This window comes from Malania oleifera, chromosome 9 (genome assembly GCF_029873635.1).
Source record: "Malania oleifera isolate guangnan ecotype guangnan chromosome 9, ASM2987363v1, whole genome shotgun sequence".
NCBI lineage: Eukaryota > Viridiplantae > Streptophyta > Magnoliopsida > Santalales > Ximeniaceae > Malania > Malania oleifera.
In genome coordinates this window covers 28,166,623-28,189,427 of record NC_080425.1, presented here as the reverse complement: position 1 = coordinate 28,189,427, position 22,805 = coordinate 28,166,623, and the positions used below count along the sequence as shown (strand labels likewise).

Sequence of the window (22,805 nt, the reverse complement as noted above, 5' to 3'; positions counted from 1 at the left end):
TCCTGTAAATATTCCAGCACGTATTGATGTCCCTGAAGGACAACAAACAGCTAATAAATCTAAGACGCAAGTTAAACGTGGAAGGTTTGTTGATGCAAAAGATAAAACTCCCAAAAGGAGAATATTGAAATCTGTAAACACTCTAAAAGAGGTTATAGAGTTAAATAATCCAATCGATATTCACAAACCCATTTCTTTTGAAAATAAAATCCCTATTATAGAATCTCCTAAAGAGAAATCTCCTCCTGAAAAGGAACCTCCTGAAGAGGCATTTGCTGAAGAGAGAACTCCTAAAGAGACATCCCTTGAAAAGGGACAGGTACCTGGAAATAATATTGAGATCTCAATACATTATAAAGGAGAAATGTGGGATAGAAATAAAGTTGTTGTCAACAACACATTTGTATATGTAGTAACTACTGACATTACCAGAAGTAATGAAGATCATGAACCTAAATCTGTTAATGAATGTCGATATAGAAATGATTGACCAAAATAGAAAGAGGCTATCACATCATAAATAAACTCTCTATTAAAAAGAAAAGTTTTTGGACCTATAATCCAAACACCAAAAGATGTCCAACTCGTTGGATACAAATGAGCATTTGTGCACAAACAAAATGAAAATAATGAAATTACTCGATATAAAGCGAGGCTTGTGGCACAAGGTTTTATGCAGAAACTTGGAATTGATTTTGAGGAGACATATTCTCCCGTAATGGATGGAATCACTTTCAGATTCCTAATTGGGCTAATAGTTGCTGAATGACTAAGCCTGCGTTTTATGAACATAGTAATATCATACTTATATGGATAATTAGATAGTGAAATTTATATGAAAATCCCTAAAGGATTTGAATTGCCTGAAGCAAAACCCATGAATTTATAATTAGTTAAACTCCAACGTTCCTTATATGGAATAAAACAATCTGAACGCATGTGGTACAATCGATCAATTGAGTATCTTGTGAAAGAAAGATTCATAAATGATCCAATTTGTCTATGCGTTTTTATTAAAAGATTAGAATCCAAATTTACTATAATTGCAGTTTATGTTGATGATTTGAATTTAATTGGGACTCCTGAAGAGCTCATTAAAGCTACTAATTATTTAATGGAAGAATTTGAGATGAAAGATTTAGGAAAGATAAAATATTATCTTGACCTACATATTGAACATGTAAATGACGGAATTCTTGTTCATCAATCTCAATATACCGAAAAGGTATTAAGACAATTCTATATGGATAAAGTTCATCCTTTGGGATCTCCAATGATAGTGCGATCACTTAATGGTAAGAGAGATCCATTTCGACCTCATGATAAGGGGGAGGAATTACTTGGTCCTGAAGTACCATATTTAAGTGCTATCGACTCTTTGATGTATCTTGCAAATTGTACAAGATTTGACATTGCATTCATTGTAAATCTACTAGCAAGATATAGTTATGCTCCTACTCAGCGACATTGGAATGGAATTAAATACATTCTACGCTATTTGAGAGGTACATCTGATTTGAGTTTATTTTACTCACTTGATTCAAAATCTCAACTAGTAGGATATGTAGATGCTGGATATCCTTCTGACCCTCACAATGCTAAATCTCAAACTGGGTATGTATTTTTTTATGGAAAAATTGACATATCTTGGAAATCAGTGAAACAGATGATTACAACAATATTCTCCAATCATTCAGAAATAATAGCTATCCATGAAGCTAGTAGAGAATGCGTGTGACTCAGATAAATGATTTCTCATATCCAAGAAAATTGTGGTATTCAATCAATTAAGGATATTCCAACAGTTTTGTATGAAGACAATGCCGCATGTATAGCTCAACTGAGAGGAGGATACATAAAAGGTGATATAATGAAACATATTTTTCCAAAATTCTTCTATACACATGAACTCCAAAAGGATGGTGACATAGATGTACAACAAATCTGATCAAGTGATAATCTGGCAGATTTGTTCATCAAAGCTTTACCTACTACAACATTCAAGAAATTGGTTCATCTTATTGAAATGAGATATCTTAAAGATCTTAACAGGATAAGTTAATATATAGGTGACATCTAAGGGGAAGTGTAATAAAATTGTAAGGAGGACCTATGTAATTAATGGATGTCCCCCAGGATTCCTTTTAAATCAATAAAAGTAAAACTTACCCGCCCCTCATCCTTTATTCGACTATAAAAGAAAGAAGAAGAAGAAGAAGAAGAAGAAGAAATTGCAACACATAAATCAAAAGAGAACCTGACTGAGAAGAAGGTAATCATAGACAGAAAGAGGAGAAGCAACAGACAGAAGAAAGAAGCAGAAGAGGAAAGAGAAAGTGAAATATTTTGTACAAGGTAAGAAAGTGAGATACTTGTGCAAAGTGTTGTAATTCTTCTTAATATAGTGAAGTATTGATTCATCCGCCTATGTAGTGGGTATATTCGAATTACGTAAAAATCTGGTCTTTTCTCCATTTATTTATTATTTGCACTTTTCATAATAGCATCGTGGATTTTTGTAGGGAGTTCTTATAATTCTTATTCAAATTTGAGTATTTTTAAACTTTTAAATTTAACTAAACAAGGCCCTTGCTGTTGAAAGCTCCGGATTTTCACCTCATTGACTCTTCTTCAGTCTCGTAAATTTCACATACTTCTGTACTTTTCCATTTAAAACACAAGGGAGTAAGTTCTTCTATGATCCTCATTTACCTCTTTCAAGACTTCTATCTCAATTGACAATTTTGCCATTTTGCAACATACGATAAAAAAAACTAGATTTGGGTCCCCACCCGTCGTCTTCTTCTTTCTTGTTGAGCAAGGGAGCCTTCTCTCGCGGACCATTTTCTTCTTATATTTTCATCAAAATAATCAAAGGCTAAAGCTCGAAGGCAGGAAGGGGAGAGGGAAAGAAAGACGAGGAATGGAGTGTGTGTTCGGTCTGGTTGGTGATGGCTTCGCGCTGGTTGTGGCAGATTCATCTGCTGTGAACAGCATTTTGGTACACAAATCAAATGAAGACAAGATTATGGTCCTTGATTCTCACAAGCTCTTGGGTGCCAGTGGTGAAGGCGGTGACAGGTATCTTTCTCTATCTCTTTCTCTCTCTTCCTCCTCTCCATCTGCTGATCTGATTCCAATTGAGTTGTTGCAGAGCACAGTTCACGGAGTACATACAGAAGAACGTGGCCTTGTATCAGTTCCGCAACGGCATTCCATTGACCACTGCAGCCGCCGCTAATTTCACCCGAGGAGAGCTAGCTACTGCTTTGCGTAAGGTGATTTCTTCTTCAAAATTTTGAAAATGTTATCTTGCTTCCGATGGCAAGAACAAGAGTATTTCACACTGCTATCGCAACCATGAGTGCATATTTATTGTTTTGTAGGGTTTGACTGCCTTTGAATAGCTTTGCTTATAGTTTTGTCTTGAGTATCTTTGATGGGATCTGGCATCTGATTGCTTAGGGTTTAACACTTTGATTTTAAAATTTTTGCTAGGGGTAACGCTGCCGACCCTCCAACTTGCTCATACCCTACTATAAGGGGGAAGCATTTTTATATTTTATTCAAATGTAATGCCTTCTGAAAGATGTTATGCTGTTTTCTACCCCGCTGGATGTGTATGTGGTTGAGCGATTGGGAATCAGTCGAGGGCTTCTTAATATTTCGTTGATTTAGGGTTTTTCTCATTTTATGATTGCATTTTGGGCAACATATTTGAATGGGTTCCATTTTGGAGTACTCTGTGTTGAGCTTTGGCTCATATTTAGAAAGGGTGGTGTACTTGAAGCCCTGTAACTAATGATTTATTTTGCATGAAGATCGAGAGACTTAAAGGCTTATTATATTGCTAGATGAGGGGAATTTTGGATTTCCACATTTGGGTTATTTTTTTTTGTAGCTGAGGTGTGAGGTTTCTTGAAACCTAAGTTAGTTTTTGTTATAGAATGGTTGAGATTTTTGTAGTGGCTTTGGCGTACACGTAGGTTTTAAGCACAATCTTGAACTACATAAATTGTAATGATCTTCTCTTTACACTTTTTATTTTTTCTTTTGCGATTTTAGCAAACAACATCTAATTTAGGAAGCTTTATGGTTTGTCTCACACCAAGAGTTGGTTGCACCCAAAAAATAGTTTCGTCCTTATTGAGGATTGTAATTTGTCTTTACATTGACTAAACATGGTTTTGAACATTGTAGTTCAGGCGTTCAACTATTCAAGTTAGTCAGTAGTCGCAATATATGTTTGGGTAGACTAGAGACAAGTTTAAGCCAAGATGGTCAAATAATGATGGATATATAAGGAAATTGAAATAACTTGTTAACCTTGTAAATCGAAAAAGGAAAAAGTTCATCTCATATTTCTTTCCAAGTTTGATGTTGATTTTTTGTTCATGAGGATGTGGGTAGATGCATGAGTTACTTAGAAGTGAGAGCGCAAAGTATCCCCTTTATTTGGAAGCAATTGTGAGCTTCATATGTTTGAATTTATTAGTTGGCTCTAGGCATGTCTTTTAAAAACCCCATGTTGTGGCAATAAGATGGGATATCAGTTGTACTTTTGTATCCAGTTGCGTTTGCAGAAGTTACTTTTCTTGGCATGGCTATTAGTCAAGGGCTTCTGCCATCTAGTCTACTGCATGTATCGTACAAATATAACTTGTGTACAAAACCTTTTTTGAACGGTAAAAATGTAGAAACTAGAAAGTATCATTAAGGGGCACCAAAGAGTGCGAACTCATATAAGAAAACATTTGCGTGCCAAAAAATAAATCAACTCTACTAAGAACCACACATCAATACTCAATAGCGTAAAACCTGCTATGTCATTAGCCCAAAACTACTTTCAGCTATCTATAAATCTCAAATAGGCTGTTGCACTCGTAGTTACCATAAAACGCTAACACCCTAGCGAACCATGTATTGGTACTTCCAAAGCATGGTACAATTTAGTTTTGGAACGTTGAGTCTAATGATCCAAAGTTTTAGTTTGATAATTTTCACAAAATATTTTTTTATTATTTAAAATGGATAATTATTACATTATAACTCCATTCTAGTCATTATTAATCTATTTAACAAAAATAAATCTCTTCAAGATTTTGAAACACTTATGCATGCTCTCTTAAATATAAATGTCATAGTGTCATGGATGTGAAGATCTCAAAGGCTAAAAGGAATCACCCTTGCCAAGATCTGCCCTAAGTGTCAAGGAATCACACCCCTGTAGCAGCAAGACTATACCAAGGTCCAGCCCATCCATACTTATCCTCATCTAAGGAAACGCTCAAGTGGCTAACTCAGTGGTCAAGTCTCATGGCTTGAAAGCCCTTGATCGAAACTAAGGTTGTCATTGAGGTACCCGGACTCGAACAGTAAGGGAGTTAAACTCACATGCCACGAGCATTGAGAGTAACTCTCTTCCCATAACACAATCCTTATGTCAGCTTTCCCATCACTTACTGCCCACTAGCCAGGCCTAGCAGAAGTGACACCATAAACTGCTTGAGCTGGACTTAATAGTCTGACCGGATATAGAATGGCCCAACAACATAGCCAACGGTCCAGAAGGCATGAACATCAAGCCTTTGGGTTGAGAGTATCGTGTGATCTCATTCCCAAATGGATCATCCATGGAGCTCCCAATTCCACGTAGAAGCCGAAGACACCTTTCGAGGATGTCAAGAGCCTGCCCCTGAGTACTCCTCAAGGTGCTCGCTTAGTACTAGATAGGATATTAGGGGAGGTAGGCTGCTCACCTGGTGTTCCCCCAAAAGTTAAGTCTCTCAAGTCTTCCCATTCACATATGAGTAACTACAAAGGATCTATTGATTATACATCTAGGTTCGAGAACACCACTATCTGTACTATCTAGACTAACCACAATGTCATAGTGACATACTAGAACCGTCGTCATGACAACCCTATAGTCGAATCTAGGTTAACCAACGTTCCTCCAAGTCAGAATCATATTAAGACCATGTGTTAGGTCGCAAAACTCTAAGACCTTGACATTTTTCCCCACTCCCTCTTATCAACGTTCTCATTGATGCACAAATACCATCCAACTTCCAAGAGCCACAAAGTAGGAGGCGTCAAAATCATCCACAATCCCAAAGCTCTTCACAACACCAAACTTGTCTCAGATTACACCGTACATCAAAACCCCGAACTAATTTGAAGATGCTCATGGAGCACATATCTTTGGAGTTTGGACACAAGGTCTTTTAACACTCTCCTACAACTCAAACTCTTCGAACCTTGATACGGATTCGTATTACATCTTTGTCTCTTGAGACTTGGAAGAGTTGGAGAAGATTCATTAGCTAACCCACCAAGGCAAGATCCTAGAATCAATCTCACTCTAGAAACCAACTTGACCCCAATTCAGTACCACTCATGGAGCAACATGCTCGAAATCTCCTTCTGGTCATGATTCTTTCTCAACCCATTTTTGCTACTCCATAGTGATACCATCTTTTGGTGATTGATAAAACTTCCTTCTCACTATAGGAGGGTCACACATTCAGAAACCCTTACCTAACCACATTGTACCTATGACTTCATTGTATCTCATTACCTGTCTAGGTTCTGACATCCGAATACAAGCTCAAGGTTCTTTACCAACCTCCTTACACTCCAAGGATAGTCTCCATCTCGAAGGCCCTCCAAGTTTGACCACCCGCAAGTTGGTAATAATTAGCCAAGTGAACATGAAAGCTCAAAACCAACAATCCATTTCCAAAGTGAGTCCCCACCTAAGAGTCTCACGAGACACAACTCTAAGGATGCGTCCGCACCAAGGAGACTCCCAAAACATGAACGATATCAACATCTAGGGTTCACAACCCACTTCTTCACGAAATACCACATTTTCGAAGTTAACCAATCGGCACAAAACCAACCACATGTTAATCATGGGAACTTCCTCGAGTCCTCAAGGCTCAAGCTTAGGTCACACCTTAAGTGAAAATCTTCAATACGATTACCAATCTTTCATGTCCTTAGACATTTGAAGCTTAACCCAAATTGAAGTTTGATATTACCAATCTCTCATCCTCTAACCAACTAGTCTTAACCACAACCTATTGTGGCTAACATTTTGATGCCACTGCCCTTTGGCATACATAGGCTTTCATATGAAAGGCAGCCCTTTGGCTCGGTTGTGCTGAACGAACTTGCACAACAACAACAAATAGAAAGGCCCTTTGGCCAAAATGACTCATGTGCACTTGTTGGCAATCTTGTTCAAATGCCCTATGACAAACTCATTCCAATGCTTCTTGACATAGGTCACTATCAAGCCAAAAGGCCAATGGCACATTGAGCTTTCGTCAATTTCACAATTGCATTCTCAAACCATATTCCCACCAGAACACAAATCAAAAGAGCAACTTAAGATTCCAACAAAGTCCAATAAGCAAGGTTTGTGGTTCCTTTCAAGTCCATACCCCATTGGATAAATGTCACCGCTGTGACCAACATAGAACAGATCTTGTGTGGCTCGAGGACTATCTGTCCTACGATTTCACAACTTATTCTTTCCTATAGATCTAAGAATGTCACCTTTTTATGGATTTGTACAGTTGTACTCGAGTTTTGTGAAAGACACTCTCTGGCAAACTCCTACAATTGTTCGCTTAGACCAGATCCTAGAGTATCACCCTTGTGGAATGATGAAACTGCAACGTCTTAATGGATTAGCATCCGAGCTCCAATGCAAACCACAATAAGGCAACTTCCAAAGTGTGGAAACAATACCCTCCTTAAAGGCACCAGTTATACTTATCTTATTTCCCCTCAATTGACCCTTACCCCTCATCATGGGTGTAGGACACAAACAAACATCCTGATGTTGACAAGATCATCAATTGAAGGCCACCTTTTCACTTCATTAATCACAATGGGTAACATGACAAAAGAGGAGTGAGTGACAAGAACCTACTCAAAGATAACTTCATCCTTCTCCCACCCAATGCCACAAACTGCATTCCCACAATTGAGTTGATGCCCATATTAACAGTCTCATTTTTCATTCACGATCAAGAGATTTGCTTTGATACTTTCGTAGATTTGGATATCTCAAAAGCCAAAAGGAATCACCCTTGTCGAGATGTATCCAAAGTGTTAAGGAGTCACGTGCATGTGGCGGCAAGACTACACTAAGTTAAGCCCATTTGTGCTCATCCTCATCCAAGGAAACACTTAATTTCCTAACCCAATGGTCATGTTTTATGGCTTTAAATCCCTTGATCCAAACTAAGGTTGTCACTGAGGAACTTGGACTTGAATGCTAACATTGTTAAATTCACATTCCACCAGCAATAAGGGTAACTCTCTTCCCCACAACACAACCCTCGTGTTAGCATACCCATCAGTCACAAGCTGAGAGTGTTCATGGCATTATGCTTGCCTGTGATCGCTTGTCTCGTGCATTTGGGATGAGTTTCCATCATGTAAATACTAGTGTAGGGTTATTTTTCGAAGATAGTTTTTCCTTAGGCTAAAGGGGGGAGTATGACTCCTAGTGTCACAATGAGAATAGCATAGAAAACTCTTTAGGGGAGGATGAGTGTTCATCAACTTGTAAAACTAACTAGCTATTTTCAACATGTTTAGCTTACTTGCCTCCCTTGCTAAACGCACATTGTTAATGGAGGTGTTAATAATGAATTATGTTACTTCCATGTTTATTGCTGAAGTGTCATTGCTTTCAAAAGTTGCGTATTGCTTCTGCTTATATTTGTTTGAATGACAATGAAAGTGTTCCATTGGTGAATTGTGGTAAATGCTAGGCTGACTAGTTAAATAAGAGGGCTTTAGCTAGCGTCGCACGGTCCTTTCACAAAGGTGTGAAATATATGGCCTGTGACACCTGGTATCTGAGCTTGGTTTGTTGCTAGGTGAATTCATTTGCCTTCGTTATGGGATTGGTAAAGCTTTGGTAAGTGACCATGCCAACCAATGCCCATAGAATTGATGTGCTGGGAGCACAGGCTGAGTTGTCAGCCAACAAAGTGGCAGAAGTAAGGGCCCCACTGAGGGAACGTGTTTGATTAATTGGAGGGATCCTAAAGAGATCAACAAAGTTCGATGGTGGAGTTATCAAAAGATTTCCACCACACTACATAGAAAGGGTAATGGCTTATGCCAAGTACCAAAAGGTAGGTAGAGTGAATGCTACACGCTCTGGTAAGTTAACACTGCGGAGAAAGAGTAATGGTTTATGCCAAGCGCCTAGGAGAGTATGGAGGGTGTCATGCCAAGCGCCCAAGAGGGGTAGGCAGGATGAACGCCGCACGCTCTGGTAAGTTAATCTTGAGGAGAAAGGGTAATGGTTTATGCCAAGCGCTCAAGAAGGTATGCAGGGTGCCACACCAAGCGCCCAGGTTGGGTAGGCAGGGTGTCACGCCAAGCACCAAAGGGTAGGCAGGGTGAATGCTGCACGCTTTGGTAAGTTAATCTTAAGGAGAAAGGGTAATGGTTTATGCAAAGCGCCCAAGAAGGTATGCAGGGTGCCACACCAAGTGCCTAGGATGTAGGGTGAGCAAACAGTCAGTCCGGCCAAATTTAGTTAATTAATCGAATTAACCAAAATTTCGGTTAATGAAAACTGTTAACCGAACCAACCAAATAGAGGGGTCTCATTGAATCAAACCTGATCGAATTACCTTTTCAAGTAATTCGGTTAACCGAATTAATTTGAAATTAATTAATAAAAACATAATATAATTGTAAATTTTTTACCAAATACTAATTAACATATTAACAAATTAGTATATACTAATTAACATATTAACAAATTAACATATACTAATTTATATTTAAATTTTAATTAATTATTAAATCGGTTATTCCGGTTAACCAAATTAACATTCCTCTTAACCGAACCAATTAACCGATTAACCGAACTTCGTAAAACCATAACTGAACCGACCGATCCTGTGTTTTTAACTGAACCGAACCAACCAATTTCGGTCGGTTAATTCGGTTAATTTGGGGTACCCTGAATTATGTTCACCCCTACTAGGATGGGTAGGCAGGGTGTCACGCCAAGCGCCACAGGCAGGGTGAACATTGCACGCTCTGGTAGGTTAAATATGCAGGAAAAGAGAATGGAATTCCTTAGGGAGATCAAGGTAGTTGTGATGCCTTTTGCTAGTTTCATGTGTCTGATGGGAGATCACCCTCGCATGGTGCAAGCCATTGCAAGGAAAGGAGACGATGAGAAGTTCTTTTCAGCCATGCAACTCAAGAAAGGATTGAGAAGGGGTGAACAGAAGTATCTCGCCACGGTGGTGGTAGAGGAAGAAGTAGGCCAAGAGCTGATGCCTACGACCATTGAAGTTGTGCTGGATGGGTAGAAAGAGAAGTGCTCTTTCGCTCAGCGGAGCATCAAATTCTTTGGTCATATGATTGGGCAAAATCATATCAAGATGGATATGGAGAAGGTGAAAGCGATTCAAGAATGGAAGATCCCAACATCAATGAAGGAGTTGCGTTCCTTTCTTGGTCTTGCCAATTTATTACAGGAAGTTCGTAGAGGGGTATTTAAGGAGAACTGCTCCTTTGATTGAATTAGTGAAGAAGAGTTAGGAGTGGAACTGGATAGAGAAGTGCTAGGGAGTCCTTGATGACTTAAGGAGGCCATGATGAAAGATCCGATACTTGCTCTTCTTGGCATCATGAAACCCTTCGAGGTGTAAATAGAAGCATCAGACTGCACCCTTGGAGGAGTCTTGTTACATGAGGGACATCCTATTGCGTACGAGAGTCGTAAGCTTAGTGAAGTGGAATGGAAGTACACAACTCAGGAGAAGGAGATGCTAGTAGCGATACATTGTCTTCATGTGTGGCGATATTAATTACTTGGGTCAACGTTTGTGGTGAAAACAGATAACTCGGTTGTTAGCCACTTCTTCACACAGTCGAAGTTGACACCCAAGTAGGGCTAGTGGCAAGAATTCTTGGTAGAATTTGATTTCTCATTTGAGCACAAGGCGGGGTGCATGAACCAAGTTGTTGATGCATTGAGTAGGAAGGCCGACTTGGCAGCCTTATAGATGGTAACACACTTGACAATGAGTACCGTAACCATGACGATGCGAGAGCGCATTAAGGAGAATTTAACCAAAGATCCAGTTGCACAGAACTTCATGAAGCTGACAGAGGAGGGAAAAGCACGTCAGTTCTAGATGGAAGACAGATTGCTAATGACCCATGGTAGCTAACTTTTTGTGCCACAAGCTTGAGATCTGAGGAAGACGCTGTTGAGCGTGTCATGACCATATGGGCCGGACATCCAGGATGACAACGCACTTTGGCATTATTGAAGTAGAGGTATTATTGGCTGTACATGTGTAATGATGTGGTTGATTATACTCAGATTTGTCTCACCTGTCAACAAGACAAGGTGTTGTAGAAGAAGATTGCAGGGCTGTCAGAGCCCCTACCATTACCATCCAAATCGTGGGAAGGTGTCTCACTAGACATCACCAACTTGCCCAGAGAGGGAGATGTGGGGTCTATGCTTGTGGTTATACACAGATTTTCGAAGTACAGTACGATAGAGGTGGCAACACAATTATTCTTCAAGAATATTGTGAAGTGTTGGGGTGTTCTCCAAGATATTATCAGTGATCGAGACTCAAGATTCATCGGAACTTCTGGACAAAACTTTTCAGAATCCTTGGTTCACAACTTGACATCTTTTTGAGCTACCATGCACAAACAGATGGACAAACGGAGAGATTCAACGGGCTATTAGAAGAGTACTTGCACCATTTCGTTAACGCCAACCAGAAGAATCGGGTGCAACTACTTGATGTGGTTCAGTTCTGTTTTAATGCCTAAAAGAGCTCAACAACCAACAAGAGTCCTTTTGAGCTTGTTATAGGCCAGCAGCCACTGTTACCTCATAGTGGATGAGCCGTGAAGAGGAAGGAGCGAGCATACATCTTTACCAAAGAATGGAGACAAAATGCAGAGATTGCTCGAGCCTACCTGGAGAAAGCTTCTAATAGGATGAATAAGTGGGCATATCAGGGGAGAAGACTGCAACACTTCAACGTAGGTGACTTGGTGCTTGTTAAGCTCAATCCTAAATAGATTAGGTCACTATGGGGATGAGATAGGAGACTACTTTGTAAATATGAAGGACTAGTTGCCATCTTGGCCAAAGTCGAGAGGGCTTTTTACAAAATTGACCCACCGACTTGGAAGCTGCCTTAATCTGTTCAACGCCGACACCGAAGATCCAAGCAAAAGTCAGTTAACTAGAGTAGATTGAAGACAGTGCAACCCGACAGACAAAAATTTGAAGACATCCTTGCAGACAGGGAGTTCACGTCCTCAAGGAAGAAGCGGCTGGAGTTCTTAGTGAAGTGGAAAGGCCTTGGTGACGAAGAAATTAGCTAGGTTTTTACAGAAGATATACAACCGTTCGTGGACAAAGTTGAAGTGTAGGTAACGTCAAAGTCTATGAGGACATTAATCGCATAAGTGGGGAAGCGTCACGAGAGGAGCTTGTTCAGGGCATTATGCTTGACTATGACCGCTTGCCTCATGCATTTGGGATAGATTTCCATCATGTAAATACTAGTTTAGGGTTATTTTTTAGAGATAGTTTTTCCCTAGGCTAAAAAGGGGAGTATGACTCCTCAGTCATATTGATGTTTCCTAGTGTCAGAGTGAGAATAACATAGAAATCTCTTTAAGGGAGGGTGAGTGTTCATCAACTTGTAAAACTCACTAGTTATTGTCAACGTGTTTAGTCTACTTGCCTCCTTCGCTGGACAACCATTGTTAATGGAGGTGTTAATAATGAATTATGTTACTTCAATGTTTATTGCTTAAGTGCCATTGCTTTCATAAGTTGTTTATTGCTTCCGCTTATATTTGTTTGAATGACAATGAAAGTGTTCTATTGGTAAATTGTGGTAAACGCTAGGTTGGTTGGTTAAACAATAAGGCTTTAGCTAGCGTCGTACGATTCTTTCACAAAGGTGTGAAATGTTCGGTCTGTGACACCATCACTTACAACCCACTAGTTGAGGCTATGGATAGACTGCCATTATCTCCAAATCTTCAGTTGTCCCATTACTTTCTATTTGTTCCACATAGAAAAGTGCCAACCTGTTCATCAGGTAGGTACTGTAGAAATTGGGGAACAGTGCTGCGTAATGAGAGCTTTTGGCTCTTCCATCGTACTAAAAATGCACTAGATTGAATAACTCTTGTGGTAATCTGTTTGGGTCAACCTAATTTATGTGGCATAAGCTTTTTCTTATATCAATCCGTTTATGTGTTGAAAGATGTGGATCTGCAAATGGATTTTCTTTAAAGCTCCTTATCCTTTCACAAATGGGAGAGATATTAACATATCTATTCCTGTCTTGAAACTAGATTTCTCCTTTGATATGGAAAATGACCAATAAATATTGGGACCCTGTAATGAAATCTAATTGCTCCACCCATTGTGCTTCTGTTTTGAAGAACAGAAGCCAATCTTTAAAGAATTTGTACTGGCGATGTCTTTGTCTTTGGTTTGTTAAGAAGGTATAGGTCCAGGGATTGTGAAGAATCATACCGAGTCAGTAAGCCCTTGCAAGGTACCAAGGAAGGAGAAAAGCTTCTTTAGGGAAGGTCAGATAAGAAAGTGAATGGGAAAAGAGGGTGCCAGTCCAGGTTTTTTATCGGAGCATTTACTAAACCATATTTTGAGAGGAGGGACTGGAGACTTTGGATCATTTTATGATTGCCCTTATCAATGGTGTGACTGAGGATGTTATCCTGGATTTCACTTGGGAGGGTCTAGACCAAGTTTGAAAGGGACGAAGAAGATGAGGATGCCATGAGGGAGAGGACTTGAGGATGATTTGTTGGTCTTGAGAGGAAGTCACTGAGAATATTGTGCTTCCCTTTGATGTGCTTAACTTCAAATTTATATTGTGAGAACCAGTTTGCCCATTGAAGCAGTTGTCCCTGCGGGAGGATCTTCTGCTTGAATTGGATCATCTTTGGAAAGGATGACATATCCATTTCGATTAGAAAAACATGTCCAATCAGATGGAATTCAAACTTTTCAATCCCTCTCTTTACCGCCAAAATCTCTTCGAAGGTGGAGTGATAGTGCGATTCTGATTCTTTGAATGTTCCACTCTTGTATCCGCAGATATGTCTAGTCCCATCTTCTTTTTCCTCGAATAAAGTTGCGTCCCAGTAGAAATCACTAGCGTCAGTCTGCAGTATTCTCTTTCCTTTGTCAGGAATCTGGAGTGGTGGCAATGTTGTAGCCACTGCTTTAAGTGATTTAATTGCTTCTGTGTGTTTGGATTCCCAAGGGGGGACGCCTTTCTTTTTCAAAAGCTGGTGGAGTGCAGCTGTGTAAGTTGCAAGCTTTGGGACAAAGTCTGCCATGTAATTGACAATACTAGGAAACTGCTGCAGTTGTTTTGTTGTCATCTGACTTTCTGCAAAGGTGCTAAGCTGTGTAGCAATGTGTGGTTGCAATTCATATTTGCCTTGGCTAATCTTCATCCCAAGGAAATCTACTGTCTCGACACCAATAATCATTTTCTTTTCTGATAGCATGATTCCATAGTACCCCACTATGTCTGTGAATTGATTCAGAAGCTCAGCATGTGATGTTGTATCTTTTGAGAATAGGAGGATATCATCAATATAAATTAAGGCATGATGAAGTATGGGCTGGAAAATCTTGATCATAGCCTTTTGGAAAATGGACGGGGCCACTTTGAGCGTAAATGGCAAAACGGTCCATTGGTAGTGGAAGTTGGGCATGCAGAAAGCCGTCTTGGGCCTATCCTTTGGATGGATGCCCAATTGCGAAAAGCCTGCTTTCAAGTCAAACTTCGAAAATATTTGGGCCTCCGGTAGTTGTGAAAATAGGCTGGTCTTGTTTGGCAATGGGAACTTATCATTAGCGAGGAAATGGTTAAGGGGCTGGTAGTTGATGACGAGCCGAAGCTTTCCTCAAGATTGTTCAGCCCTTTTGTTGACATAAAAGGCTTTGCAACCCCACTGGGACTTTGTTGGTTCGATAAGCCCCGAAGCTTTCCTCAAGATTGTTCAACCCTTTTGTTGACATAAAAGGCTTCGCAAGCCCATTGGGATTTTGTTAGTTCGATAATCTCTTTTTCTTGGAGTTGGGTCAACTCTTCCTGGGCCAAGGAGTAGTATTCTGGATTCATCCCCTTGTGACTGGCTTTAGTTGGGTTGATGTCTTCATTCTTTTTGAAGGGGAGACTGACATAAAACTCTAGATTGTTCCATAATGACTTTGAGCATTTCTCCAGAAACTCCCTATGACTATCAGCACAGTTTTTCTGAATCAATCGAGCCTTAATCTTCTGTAAGGACTGAGTGATCTGGAAGAGATTAGGAGTCTTGGTCCATTGTAACAAATATGATCTAAATTTTAACCCTGGGTTGTCCACTGGACTTTGTTGAAGTGCTGAATGATATTGAATTTGATGAGAAGATCCTTATTTGGAAGGTTTGATCCAATGAACGTTGCCTTGATTAGGCATTCTGGATGAAGTTTAATATAAACAGGCACACTCTTTAATTTGACCTGGAAGTGTTCTCCATTTGCTTCCTTGAATCCTTGGTTACAAGGTTTCCATTTGTCTTTCGGGAGAATACCAGGCTTAAGAAAGATGCTCCTGTGTCGAAGAATGTAATGAATTTAATGGGCTTTGAGTATTTATCAGCCAATACCCAAAATGGAGCAGAGGGTGAAACATAACTTCCTTTCTTAAATTGCGTTGATAATGATTCTTGGATGGAACAGAGATTGTGAACGACATCCTCTATTGAAGCTATCGAGTAGCTCTCATTGCTGATAGGTTGTATATGAGAACATTCAAGCAAATCGGCCTAGTAGCTTTCGAACTCTCCTTCTTCATTAGAAGATTCTAAAAAATCAGTCTAGCCACATTGTTAGAAAGCCATAATAGAATCTTCATTCTGTTGATCATCCATGGAGAAAATAGACTCGATGTCGTCATGTAAATCCCAATTTGAGACCTTGTGCAACATATGGATAAGCTTGATTTGCCTTCGTTTTTGGGGACATCTTTTTGCATAATGCGCCTTTTGATTGCAGATGTAGCATCAATGATCTTTTAAATCCTTTTATTGCTTCTTCTTTCTTAAAAATTTCCAGCGTCTTTCCTTGTGCTTTGATCTTCTAGATTTTCCACAGGGAGAAATATCTTCATGGTCTCTTGTCGGGCAGGAGCATTGCTTGTTTCCTTTGCATTTGATGAGGAGGTCCTTCCTTTTGCATTCCTTGGTGATTTTCATGCCTGCCTTCTGGACTCTTTTGTACATGTCGTACTTTCTACAGAGCGCATCCAGATTCATAAGAGCACTCTAGTAGAATTTACCAAAGGAGGTGCTTTCAAGTCTTTTTCCACTCATTTGCAATTCTCGAAGGACTTCTTCTCCTGGTGGATCAAACAAGCTATTGAGATAGGCTTGCTTGAGGTTGATATCATCTGGTTCGCAAAGAGTATAATACCTTTCAGAGATAATATTATAATGCTTCTCTAGATCCTTTCTTTTGAGGGAGCAACATTTAATCTTCATATACTCTTCTCTGGCTTGAGTGACGTGATCTTCCCAAGCACCAAAGAATTCTTCAATGATAGTGGAGATGAAGACATCAAGGTTTGGAACTTGTGATATCTGTAGTTGTCTGTAATCTCCAAGGTTGATCCACCAGATTCTTAGTCTTCCAATGAATTTGGAAACGGCCCTTTCAATGACTTCTTTGAGGGTAATTCCTTCCTTCATTTGCTCTGCTATGCACCATGCATGGAGCTCAAGGATTTTATTCCTCCATTGGCTTGGAGGAATTCCTTCCAAAGAAATGGTCGGCCCATTTCCATTGTTTCTTGAACTATTCATGGGAATGACTGATGCATTATTTTCTGAGAGGCTGATGTTGTCATCTACTCCTTCATCGTCAGTAGGTCTATCGTATTCAGTTCTGTGGGTGGATGGCTGGGTCATCATAGTAGGCTTTGGAGTTTGGATCTCGTCTTCAGAAGAATCATCATCTGTCATGATTGTGAGTGATGATTTTGGTGCTTCCTCTGGATGTAATGGATTAGCCATCTTAGTAAGGAGTTTAGAGATAGGATTATCCTTCTCTAGAACCCCAATTTGTGGCTCACGATTTGGATCACTTGATTCTCCAAATTTGTGCTTGTCTTTCTTCCTTTGAGCAGTGGAGACAGTTGTTGACTCAACCCGGGGTTTGGGCTGGTTTTTGAGTATACTGCCTCTTTTTTAGATGAAGAAAAGAGTCATTGCCTCTGAAAGATGCTTGCATAGATACTGGCTGGAATGTTGGCTGAGGGGAGCGAAAGGCCAAAGTAGTTGGAGGAAAGAGAGGGTCAATACACTACTTGAGCTGGACACACGAAGGATCAACACCGCTTGATAATCCAATCGGATCTAGAATGACATCACCCAACAGTATAGCCAATGGCCAAGAAGGATGGATATCAAACTTCTGGGCTGAGAGTACTGTGCTATCTCTTTCCCAAATGAATCATCCATGAGGCTCCCAATCCCACACGGAAGCCTAAGACACACCTTAAGGGTGTCAAGAGTCTGCCCTTGAGCGCTCTTTAGGGTGCTCACTTAGTACCTAATAGGATATTGTGGGAGGTAGGCCATTCACCGGGTGTTTTCCCAAAAGTAAAGTCTCCAAAGTATTTCCGTTCACATATGAGTAAACACCTAGGATCTAATGTTCATACATCTTGGTTCGAGAACCATTTGTACTATCTGGACCAATCTCAACATCATAGTGGCATAAAAAATTTGTAGCCATCATAGTCGCATAGTTGAATTTAGGTTAGCCAACATTTTCTCCAAGTCAGAATCATACACGAAAACCATGTGTCAGGGTCGCAAAACTCTAAGGCCCTAACACAGCATATTTATCACCAATATATCTATATAAGTATACCTCTAGTCTTCCATGTTTTAGAGCATTCGCCATACCACGATCCCGTTCCTTTTCCTGTTCCATGAATCAGAACATTCCACATTTTAGGTTGCAGGTTTCACTCCTTCAAATGCTGTTCTTTTTCTCTCTCTCATGACCCAAAAATAGTGAGAGGGGTTATATCAGCAATTTTCTTCTTTCACGAACAAGTATTTTAACTCCCATCCAAGCCCTCATTTCTGTTGAAACTAAATCAGCTATCACCCACAAGATGCCCAACATGCAGAGAGCCACATCCCTCAGTTTCTTGTGTACTTACAGATAAGAAGATGATGGTTATCAATTTCAGCCACACCTCTTTGATTCGACTGAACTCTGAAGGACACAAATATCTGGCCTTTGTTGCAACAGCCTCCAACTGAGATAAGCTATGATCTATATTCAAACATACTTTTAGTGGCATTTTTGAGCTTCCTGTTTGTTTAGCATTATTTAGTTTATTCTTCATTGTTTTACAATCCAAACCAAAATTACGTAGAACGTGGAACACTTCAGTTTGTGGAATAGGAACGGGATCGCAGTATGGCACATGCTGTAAAATGTGGAATGTTAAGGGTATACTTAAATAGTTATATTGGTGAAAAATGTGCAACAAGCACTTGTATATTCTGGAGCGTATGTCGAGATGTTTCTAATTTATAATTTTTCTTTTGTGAATTAGTTTACTGAAAATAGAATTTCAATGTGATGGTTCCCAGATTTAACTAATAAAAGAATATGTTATGGGAAAAATATTGAGTTAAAACTTTGGATCATTAGTTTTAGCGTTTTTGAATGAAAATGTTTCACATTTTGGAACGTTTGTACCAATTCATGGTTTATTAGAATTTTTGCATTTTCTGGTGACTCTGATCCAATTTTTTCCCCTATCAAAGAGAATTCAAGGGTCTTGTCCTCCTGTAGAACTTCCTCATGGTTTAATCAGCAAGAAAAATGTTTTGTGGAAGGGAAGATAGAGATAAGGGGATTTATGGTGTCGATTTCAGAGCAGAGAAGCAGAGAGATTAAAAGAGGGGCGTGGAGGAAGGACTGTTTTGGCTTTAACCTTGTGCAGTGCCCACTAACTAGAAGTTTGAGGTTTTATTCTCCTCATTTCAGCTTGCATATGTGAGTGAGTGTGATAAAGCTTCTTAATTGCTGCAGCAGGTGTGTGTGTACGGGAATATGATGTCCATTTGACAGATGCTACCCAGCTTTCTCATGTGGGCTCCAGAGAGAGAGAAGCTGAAGCTATTTCAAGAGCCAAGAGGATACCATGTGATGCAGGACAGCGTCATGTTATTAGAGCCAACATATAACTTGGGAGAGGTAAGAGGAGAGCAGAGGGGAAGAATAAGAAGGAAGAGAAGGAAGGAGATATGGGGGAAACCACACTCACTTTCCATTCAAATTCATCAAAAATAACTCTTACACGGCTTCACATAATATTTGTAAGAAAGCCTTATAATACAAGAAATTACACTCATACCCCTAAATATACATGAAATTACAAAAGAACTGCTAAAATACACAAATATTACAAACTCCCAAATAACATAAGCCTAATTAATTATCCTAATTCTATTGGGCCGAATCCAATAATTCTTCAATCCAATTGTCTTTAATTAGCCTCCAATGAGGGTCCATCCATTTCCCTGCTTCTTGTCCTACATCATCATATCTTCCCTAATTGGAAAAAATTGGCTTTGAATCTTGAAATGTTGGAGGATAAGTCACTTAGAAAACTCACAAAATGCAGAAGAATTGGATTCTTGTTGCTGGGAGTGACAAATTGATGCTCTAAAGTGCTGATGGGACAATGGTAGTCCAATGTCTAGTTTTCCATATCAAAATATTTCGGCTGCTCAGAAAATATCCTGTTCGAAATCGAAGTATCATGCTGTAAATCAAAATCTCAGGGGAAAAAACCAATTTCTTGTGGCTGGAATCAATTTATCACGATTCTGGAAGTTGCAGGGCTTTTGGAGAGTTTCCTGCACTTGTGTTGCCAGTGTGTCGGGTGCATGCATCACCCTGATGAAGGTAGATCGCAGGGTGGTGATTGCGATGGTGGTGGTTGTGTGGTAAGAAAAGCACTAGAAGTTAGGGATTTAAGAGGGGTATCCAAAAAAAAAAAAAAAAACAAAAAACAAAAGAAGAGGGGTGGCAATTAAAAATTTTTGGCTGGTGCATGAGCCACATGCTTGGTTAGATGGAAATGAAGTTTTGAGGAAGGGTTACTGGGAATCTCTGTTTGCATTGATGGTGGTAGTGTTGTGAGAATCTTCCAGCAAAGTAGTGTTTGAAACATGAGTGGCAGTGTGGCACAATTGTAATTTTGGATGGAAGTTGCAAATTTTTTGACCGAAATTTCAAAGCAGAGAGGATGAAAGGGCTGAAATCTGAGATTGGTATTTAAAATGGTTTTGAGATGGAAGGTTGAGAGAGAGAGTTCCAGATTTGAGAAATGCAGAATATCAGAAACAGATAGAGAGGAAGAAAAAGCGTGTAGGGAAGAAAAAGAAGGAAGAGAGGGAGATACAAGGGGGAATCACACATTCACTTTCAATTCAAATCATCAAAACTCACCTCTTACATGGCTTTCACTCACTATTTATAACAAAGCCTATAATACAGAAAATTACACATATGCCCCTAAAGATAGCTGAAATTATGGAAGAACCCTAAAATACTCAAATATTACAAACAACCCTCCAAATAACATAAGCCTAATTAATTATCCTAAATCTATTGGACTGAAATCTGATAATTCCTTAATCCAGTTCTCTTTTATCAGCTTCCAATGAGGGTCCATCCATTGCCCTGCTTGTCCTACATCACCGTGCTTAGACTGAAGGGGATATTTCGGTCATTTTTTCTTCTGGTGTAATTATTCCAGTCCTTCATTAGATTCCCTTAATAGAATTTTGGAGCAATTTGCCCTGCTGCCACTAGTGATTTGTGAAGATCTTCTAATACAATGTGTTCCTATTTTTACCTAAAAATAACCTGGCAAAGATTGAATATTTTTAATTTTTAAATCTCACATACCTCATAGTGTATCCAGCTACGATATTAATTGCCACTAAATCTTGATGGAGTTTGTTATTTATTGCTTATATCCTAGCAATCCATTTTTTTTTCCTCAAGTAACTCATACCTACTAGGTTCAAGGTCCAAATGTATGAAATTTTCTTAGAGGTTATGTTTGGGAGTGTGAATTTCAAGTTATAGATTTGAATTTGTGTGGATTTAGGTGGAACTCAATACAATTTTGCATTGTGTTTTATTATTGAAATTCGCACAAATCCAAGTCCAACACCTGAAGTCCATAATCCCAAACACATGGTAAGAAGTAAGAATCAATGGTTCTCCTCTATTAAATGGTATGCAAAAAATTGATTTTGTGTAAACTGAAACAGTGTATATGCTTTATTTTTTTACCATGCATATTCCTGTTTGGTTTTTTAGATTTTAAAGTTGGCTGAATCAGTTGTTGTTTTTCAGAATCCGTACTTCGTCAACATCCTTTTGGCGGGGTATGACAAGGAGATAGGCCCATCTTTGTACTACATTGACTACATTGCAACTCTTCACAAGATCGAGAAGGGAGCATTTGGTTATGGATCATATTTCTCCCTCTCTATGATGGACAGACACTATCGCAGCGGTATGCCCTTGGAAGAAGCAGTCGATTTGGTGGATAAGTGCATTCTTGAGATTCGGTCAAGGCTGGTTGTGGCTCCTCCAAATTTTGTGATCAAGATCGTCGATAAGGACGGTGCAAGGGAATATGCCTGGCGTGAATCTATCAAGGATGCTGCTGCTCCCCCCAGCTGAGAGATATAAACATAGGTTTGGGCATCCTTTGTCACTGCATTTTCCCTGAAAGAACTAAAACACTTTGAATTGTTTGTTTATGAACTATCACAATTACTCTTTACTGTTTAATATCTGATGGGTTTCTAGATACAAAACAAGCCTACAGTTTCTGCCTCACATAGTGATAATAGTGTTATGGAATTGGATTGATCATGCTATAGCTTAGATGCTATGGTTGAATGCAAGTAAAGGGTTACATCTTCGTTTGTTTTCGTTTAATTTCATTGAGCTATGCAGCCAAAATATTTTCTTTCTAGATGGCATTTGATTCCTGAATTGACATTATGTTTGTTTTGCTAAATGAAATAAGATAGAACTGAAATGAAATTTGAAAGTATGGGGATAAATTTATTTCCATTCTGTATAATTTCATTCCATTTTAATTTATCAAGTAGAGTGAATTTCAGATTTCCGAGCTACCCGTATCCATGTCTCCGTTTATATTTGGTTTCAAGGAAGTCTAAATTTGAGAAAGGTTTAGGCTCACTGCATTGAAGAGGGCAGTTGCTCTAAGTTTTGATAATATAGTACACAAGAAGTATGAATCTGACGCAAAATTTTAGTACACGACTGTTATGAATCCGATGCAAAATTATATCTTTCTGTTGGCCCAAAGCGTCAGTTCGTCCTGTAATGAGAGAATGGGAGCATGAATTTTAAGTTTTAAATTTAAAATTTTGTATTTTAAAATAAAATTTAGTATAATTTTGTATTGGTTTTTTTATGTAAATTTAAGAACTTTAAAATTGATGTTCTTAATCGCAGGGTAAAAGTGAAGCTATTTATTTATTAGATGGAGGATGCACTAGATAGATAGATGATATTCGATACCACGATACTGGTAGGCATATGAGATGGAAAGGAAGATAATCATTCAACAATTAAAGTCACTTAGCTC

At 39.2% G+C, this 22,805-nt stretch overlaps 1 protein-coding gene across 1 annotated transcript; it reads left to right on the top strand.

Annotated features, from left to right (window-relative positions):
- Positions 1-2,685: 2,685 nt before the first annotated feature.
- On the top strand, positions 2,686-22,107 carry LOC131164579 (proteasome subunit beta type-2-B-like). The gene is made up of 3 exons (XM_058121874.1): positions 2,686-3,081; positions 3,155-3,278; positions 21,533-22,107. The coding sequence occupies exons 1-3, from the start codon at positions 2,924-2,926 to the stop codon at positions 21,863-21,865; spliced, it is 615 nt and encodes a 204-aa protein (XP_057977857.1). The 5' UTR covers positions 2,686-2,923; the 3' UTR covers positions 21,866-22,107.
- Positions 22,108-22,805: the final 698 nt, after the last annotated feature.

Bases quoted from the DNA above. Each gene is read 5' to 3' on its own strand.
- LOC131164579 (XM_058121874.1), top strand. From the start codon at position 2,924: ATGGAGTGTGTGTTCGGTCTGGTTGGTGATGGCTTCGCGCTGGTTGTG. The intron at 3,082-3,154 runs GTATCTTTCTCT...GAGTTGTTGCAG, and splicing joins AGTGGTGAAGGCGGTGACAG to AGCACAGTTCACGGAGTACA. The intron at 3,279-21,532 runs GTGATTTCTTCT...GTTGTTTTTCAG, and splicing joins TAGCTACTGCTTTGCGTAAG to AATCCGTACTTCGTCAACAT.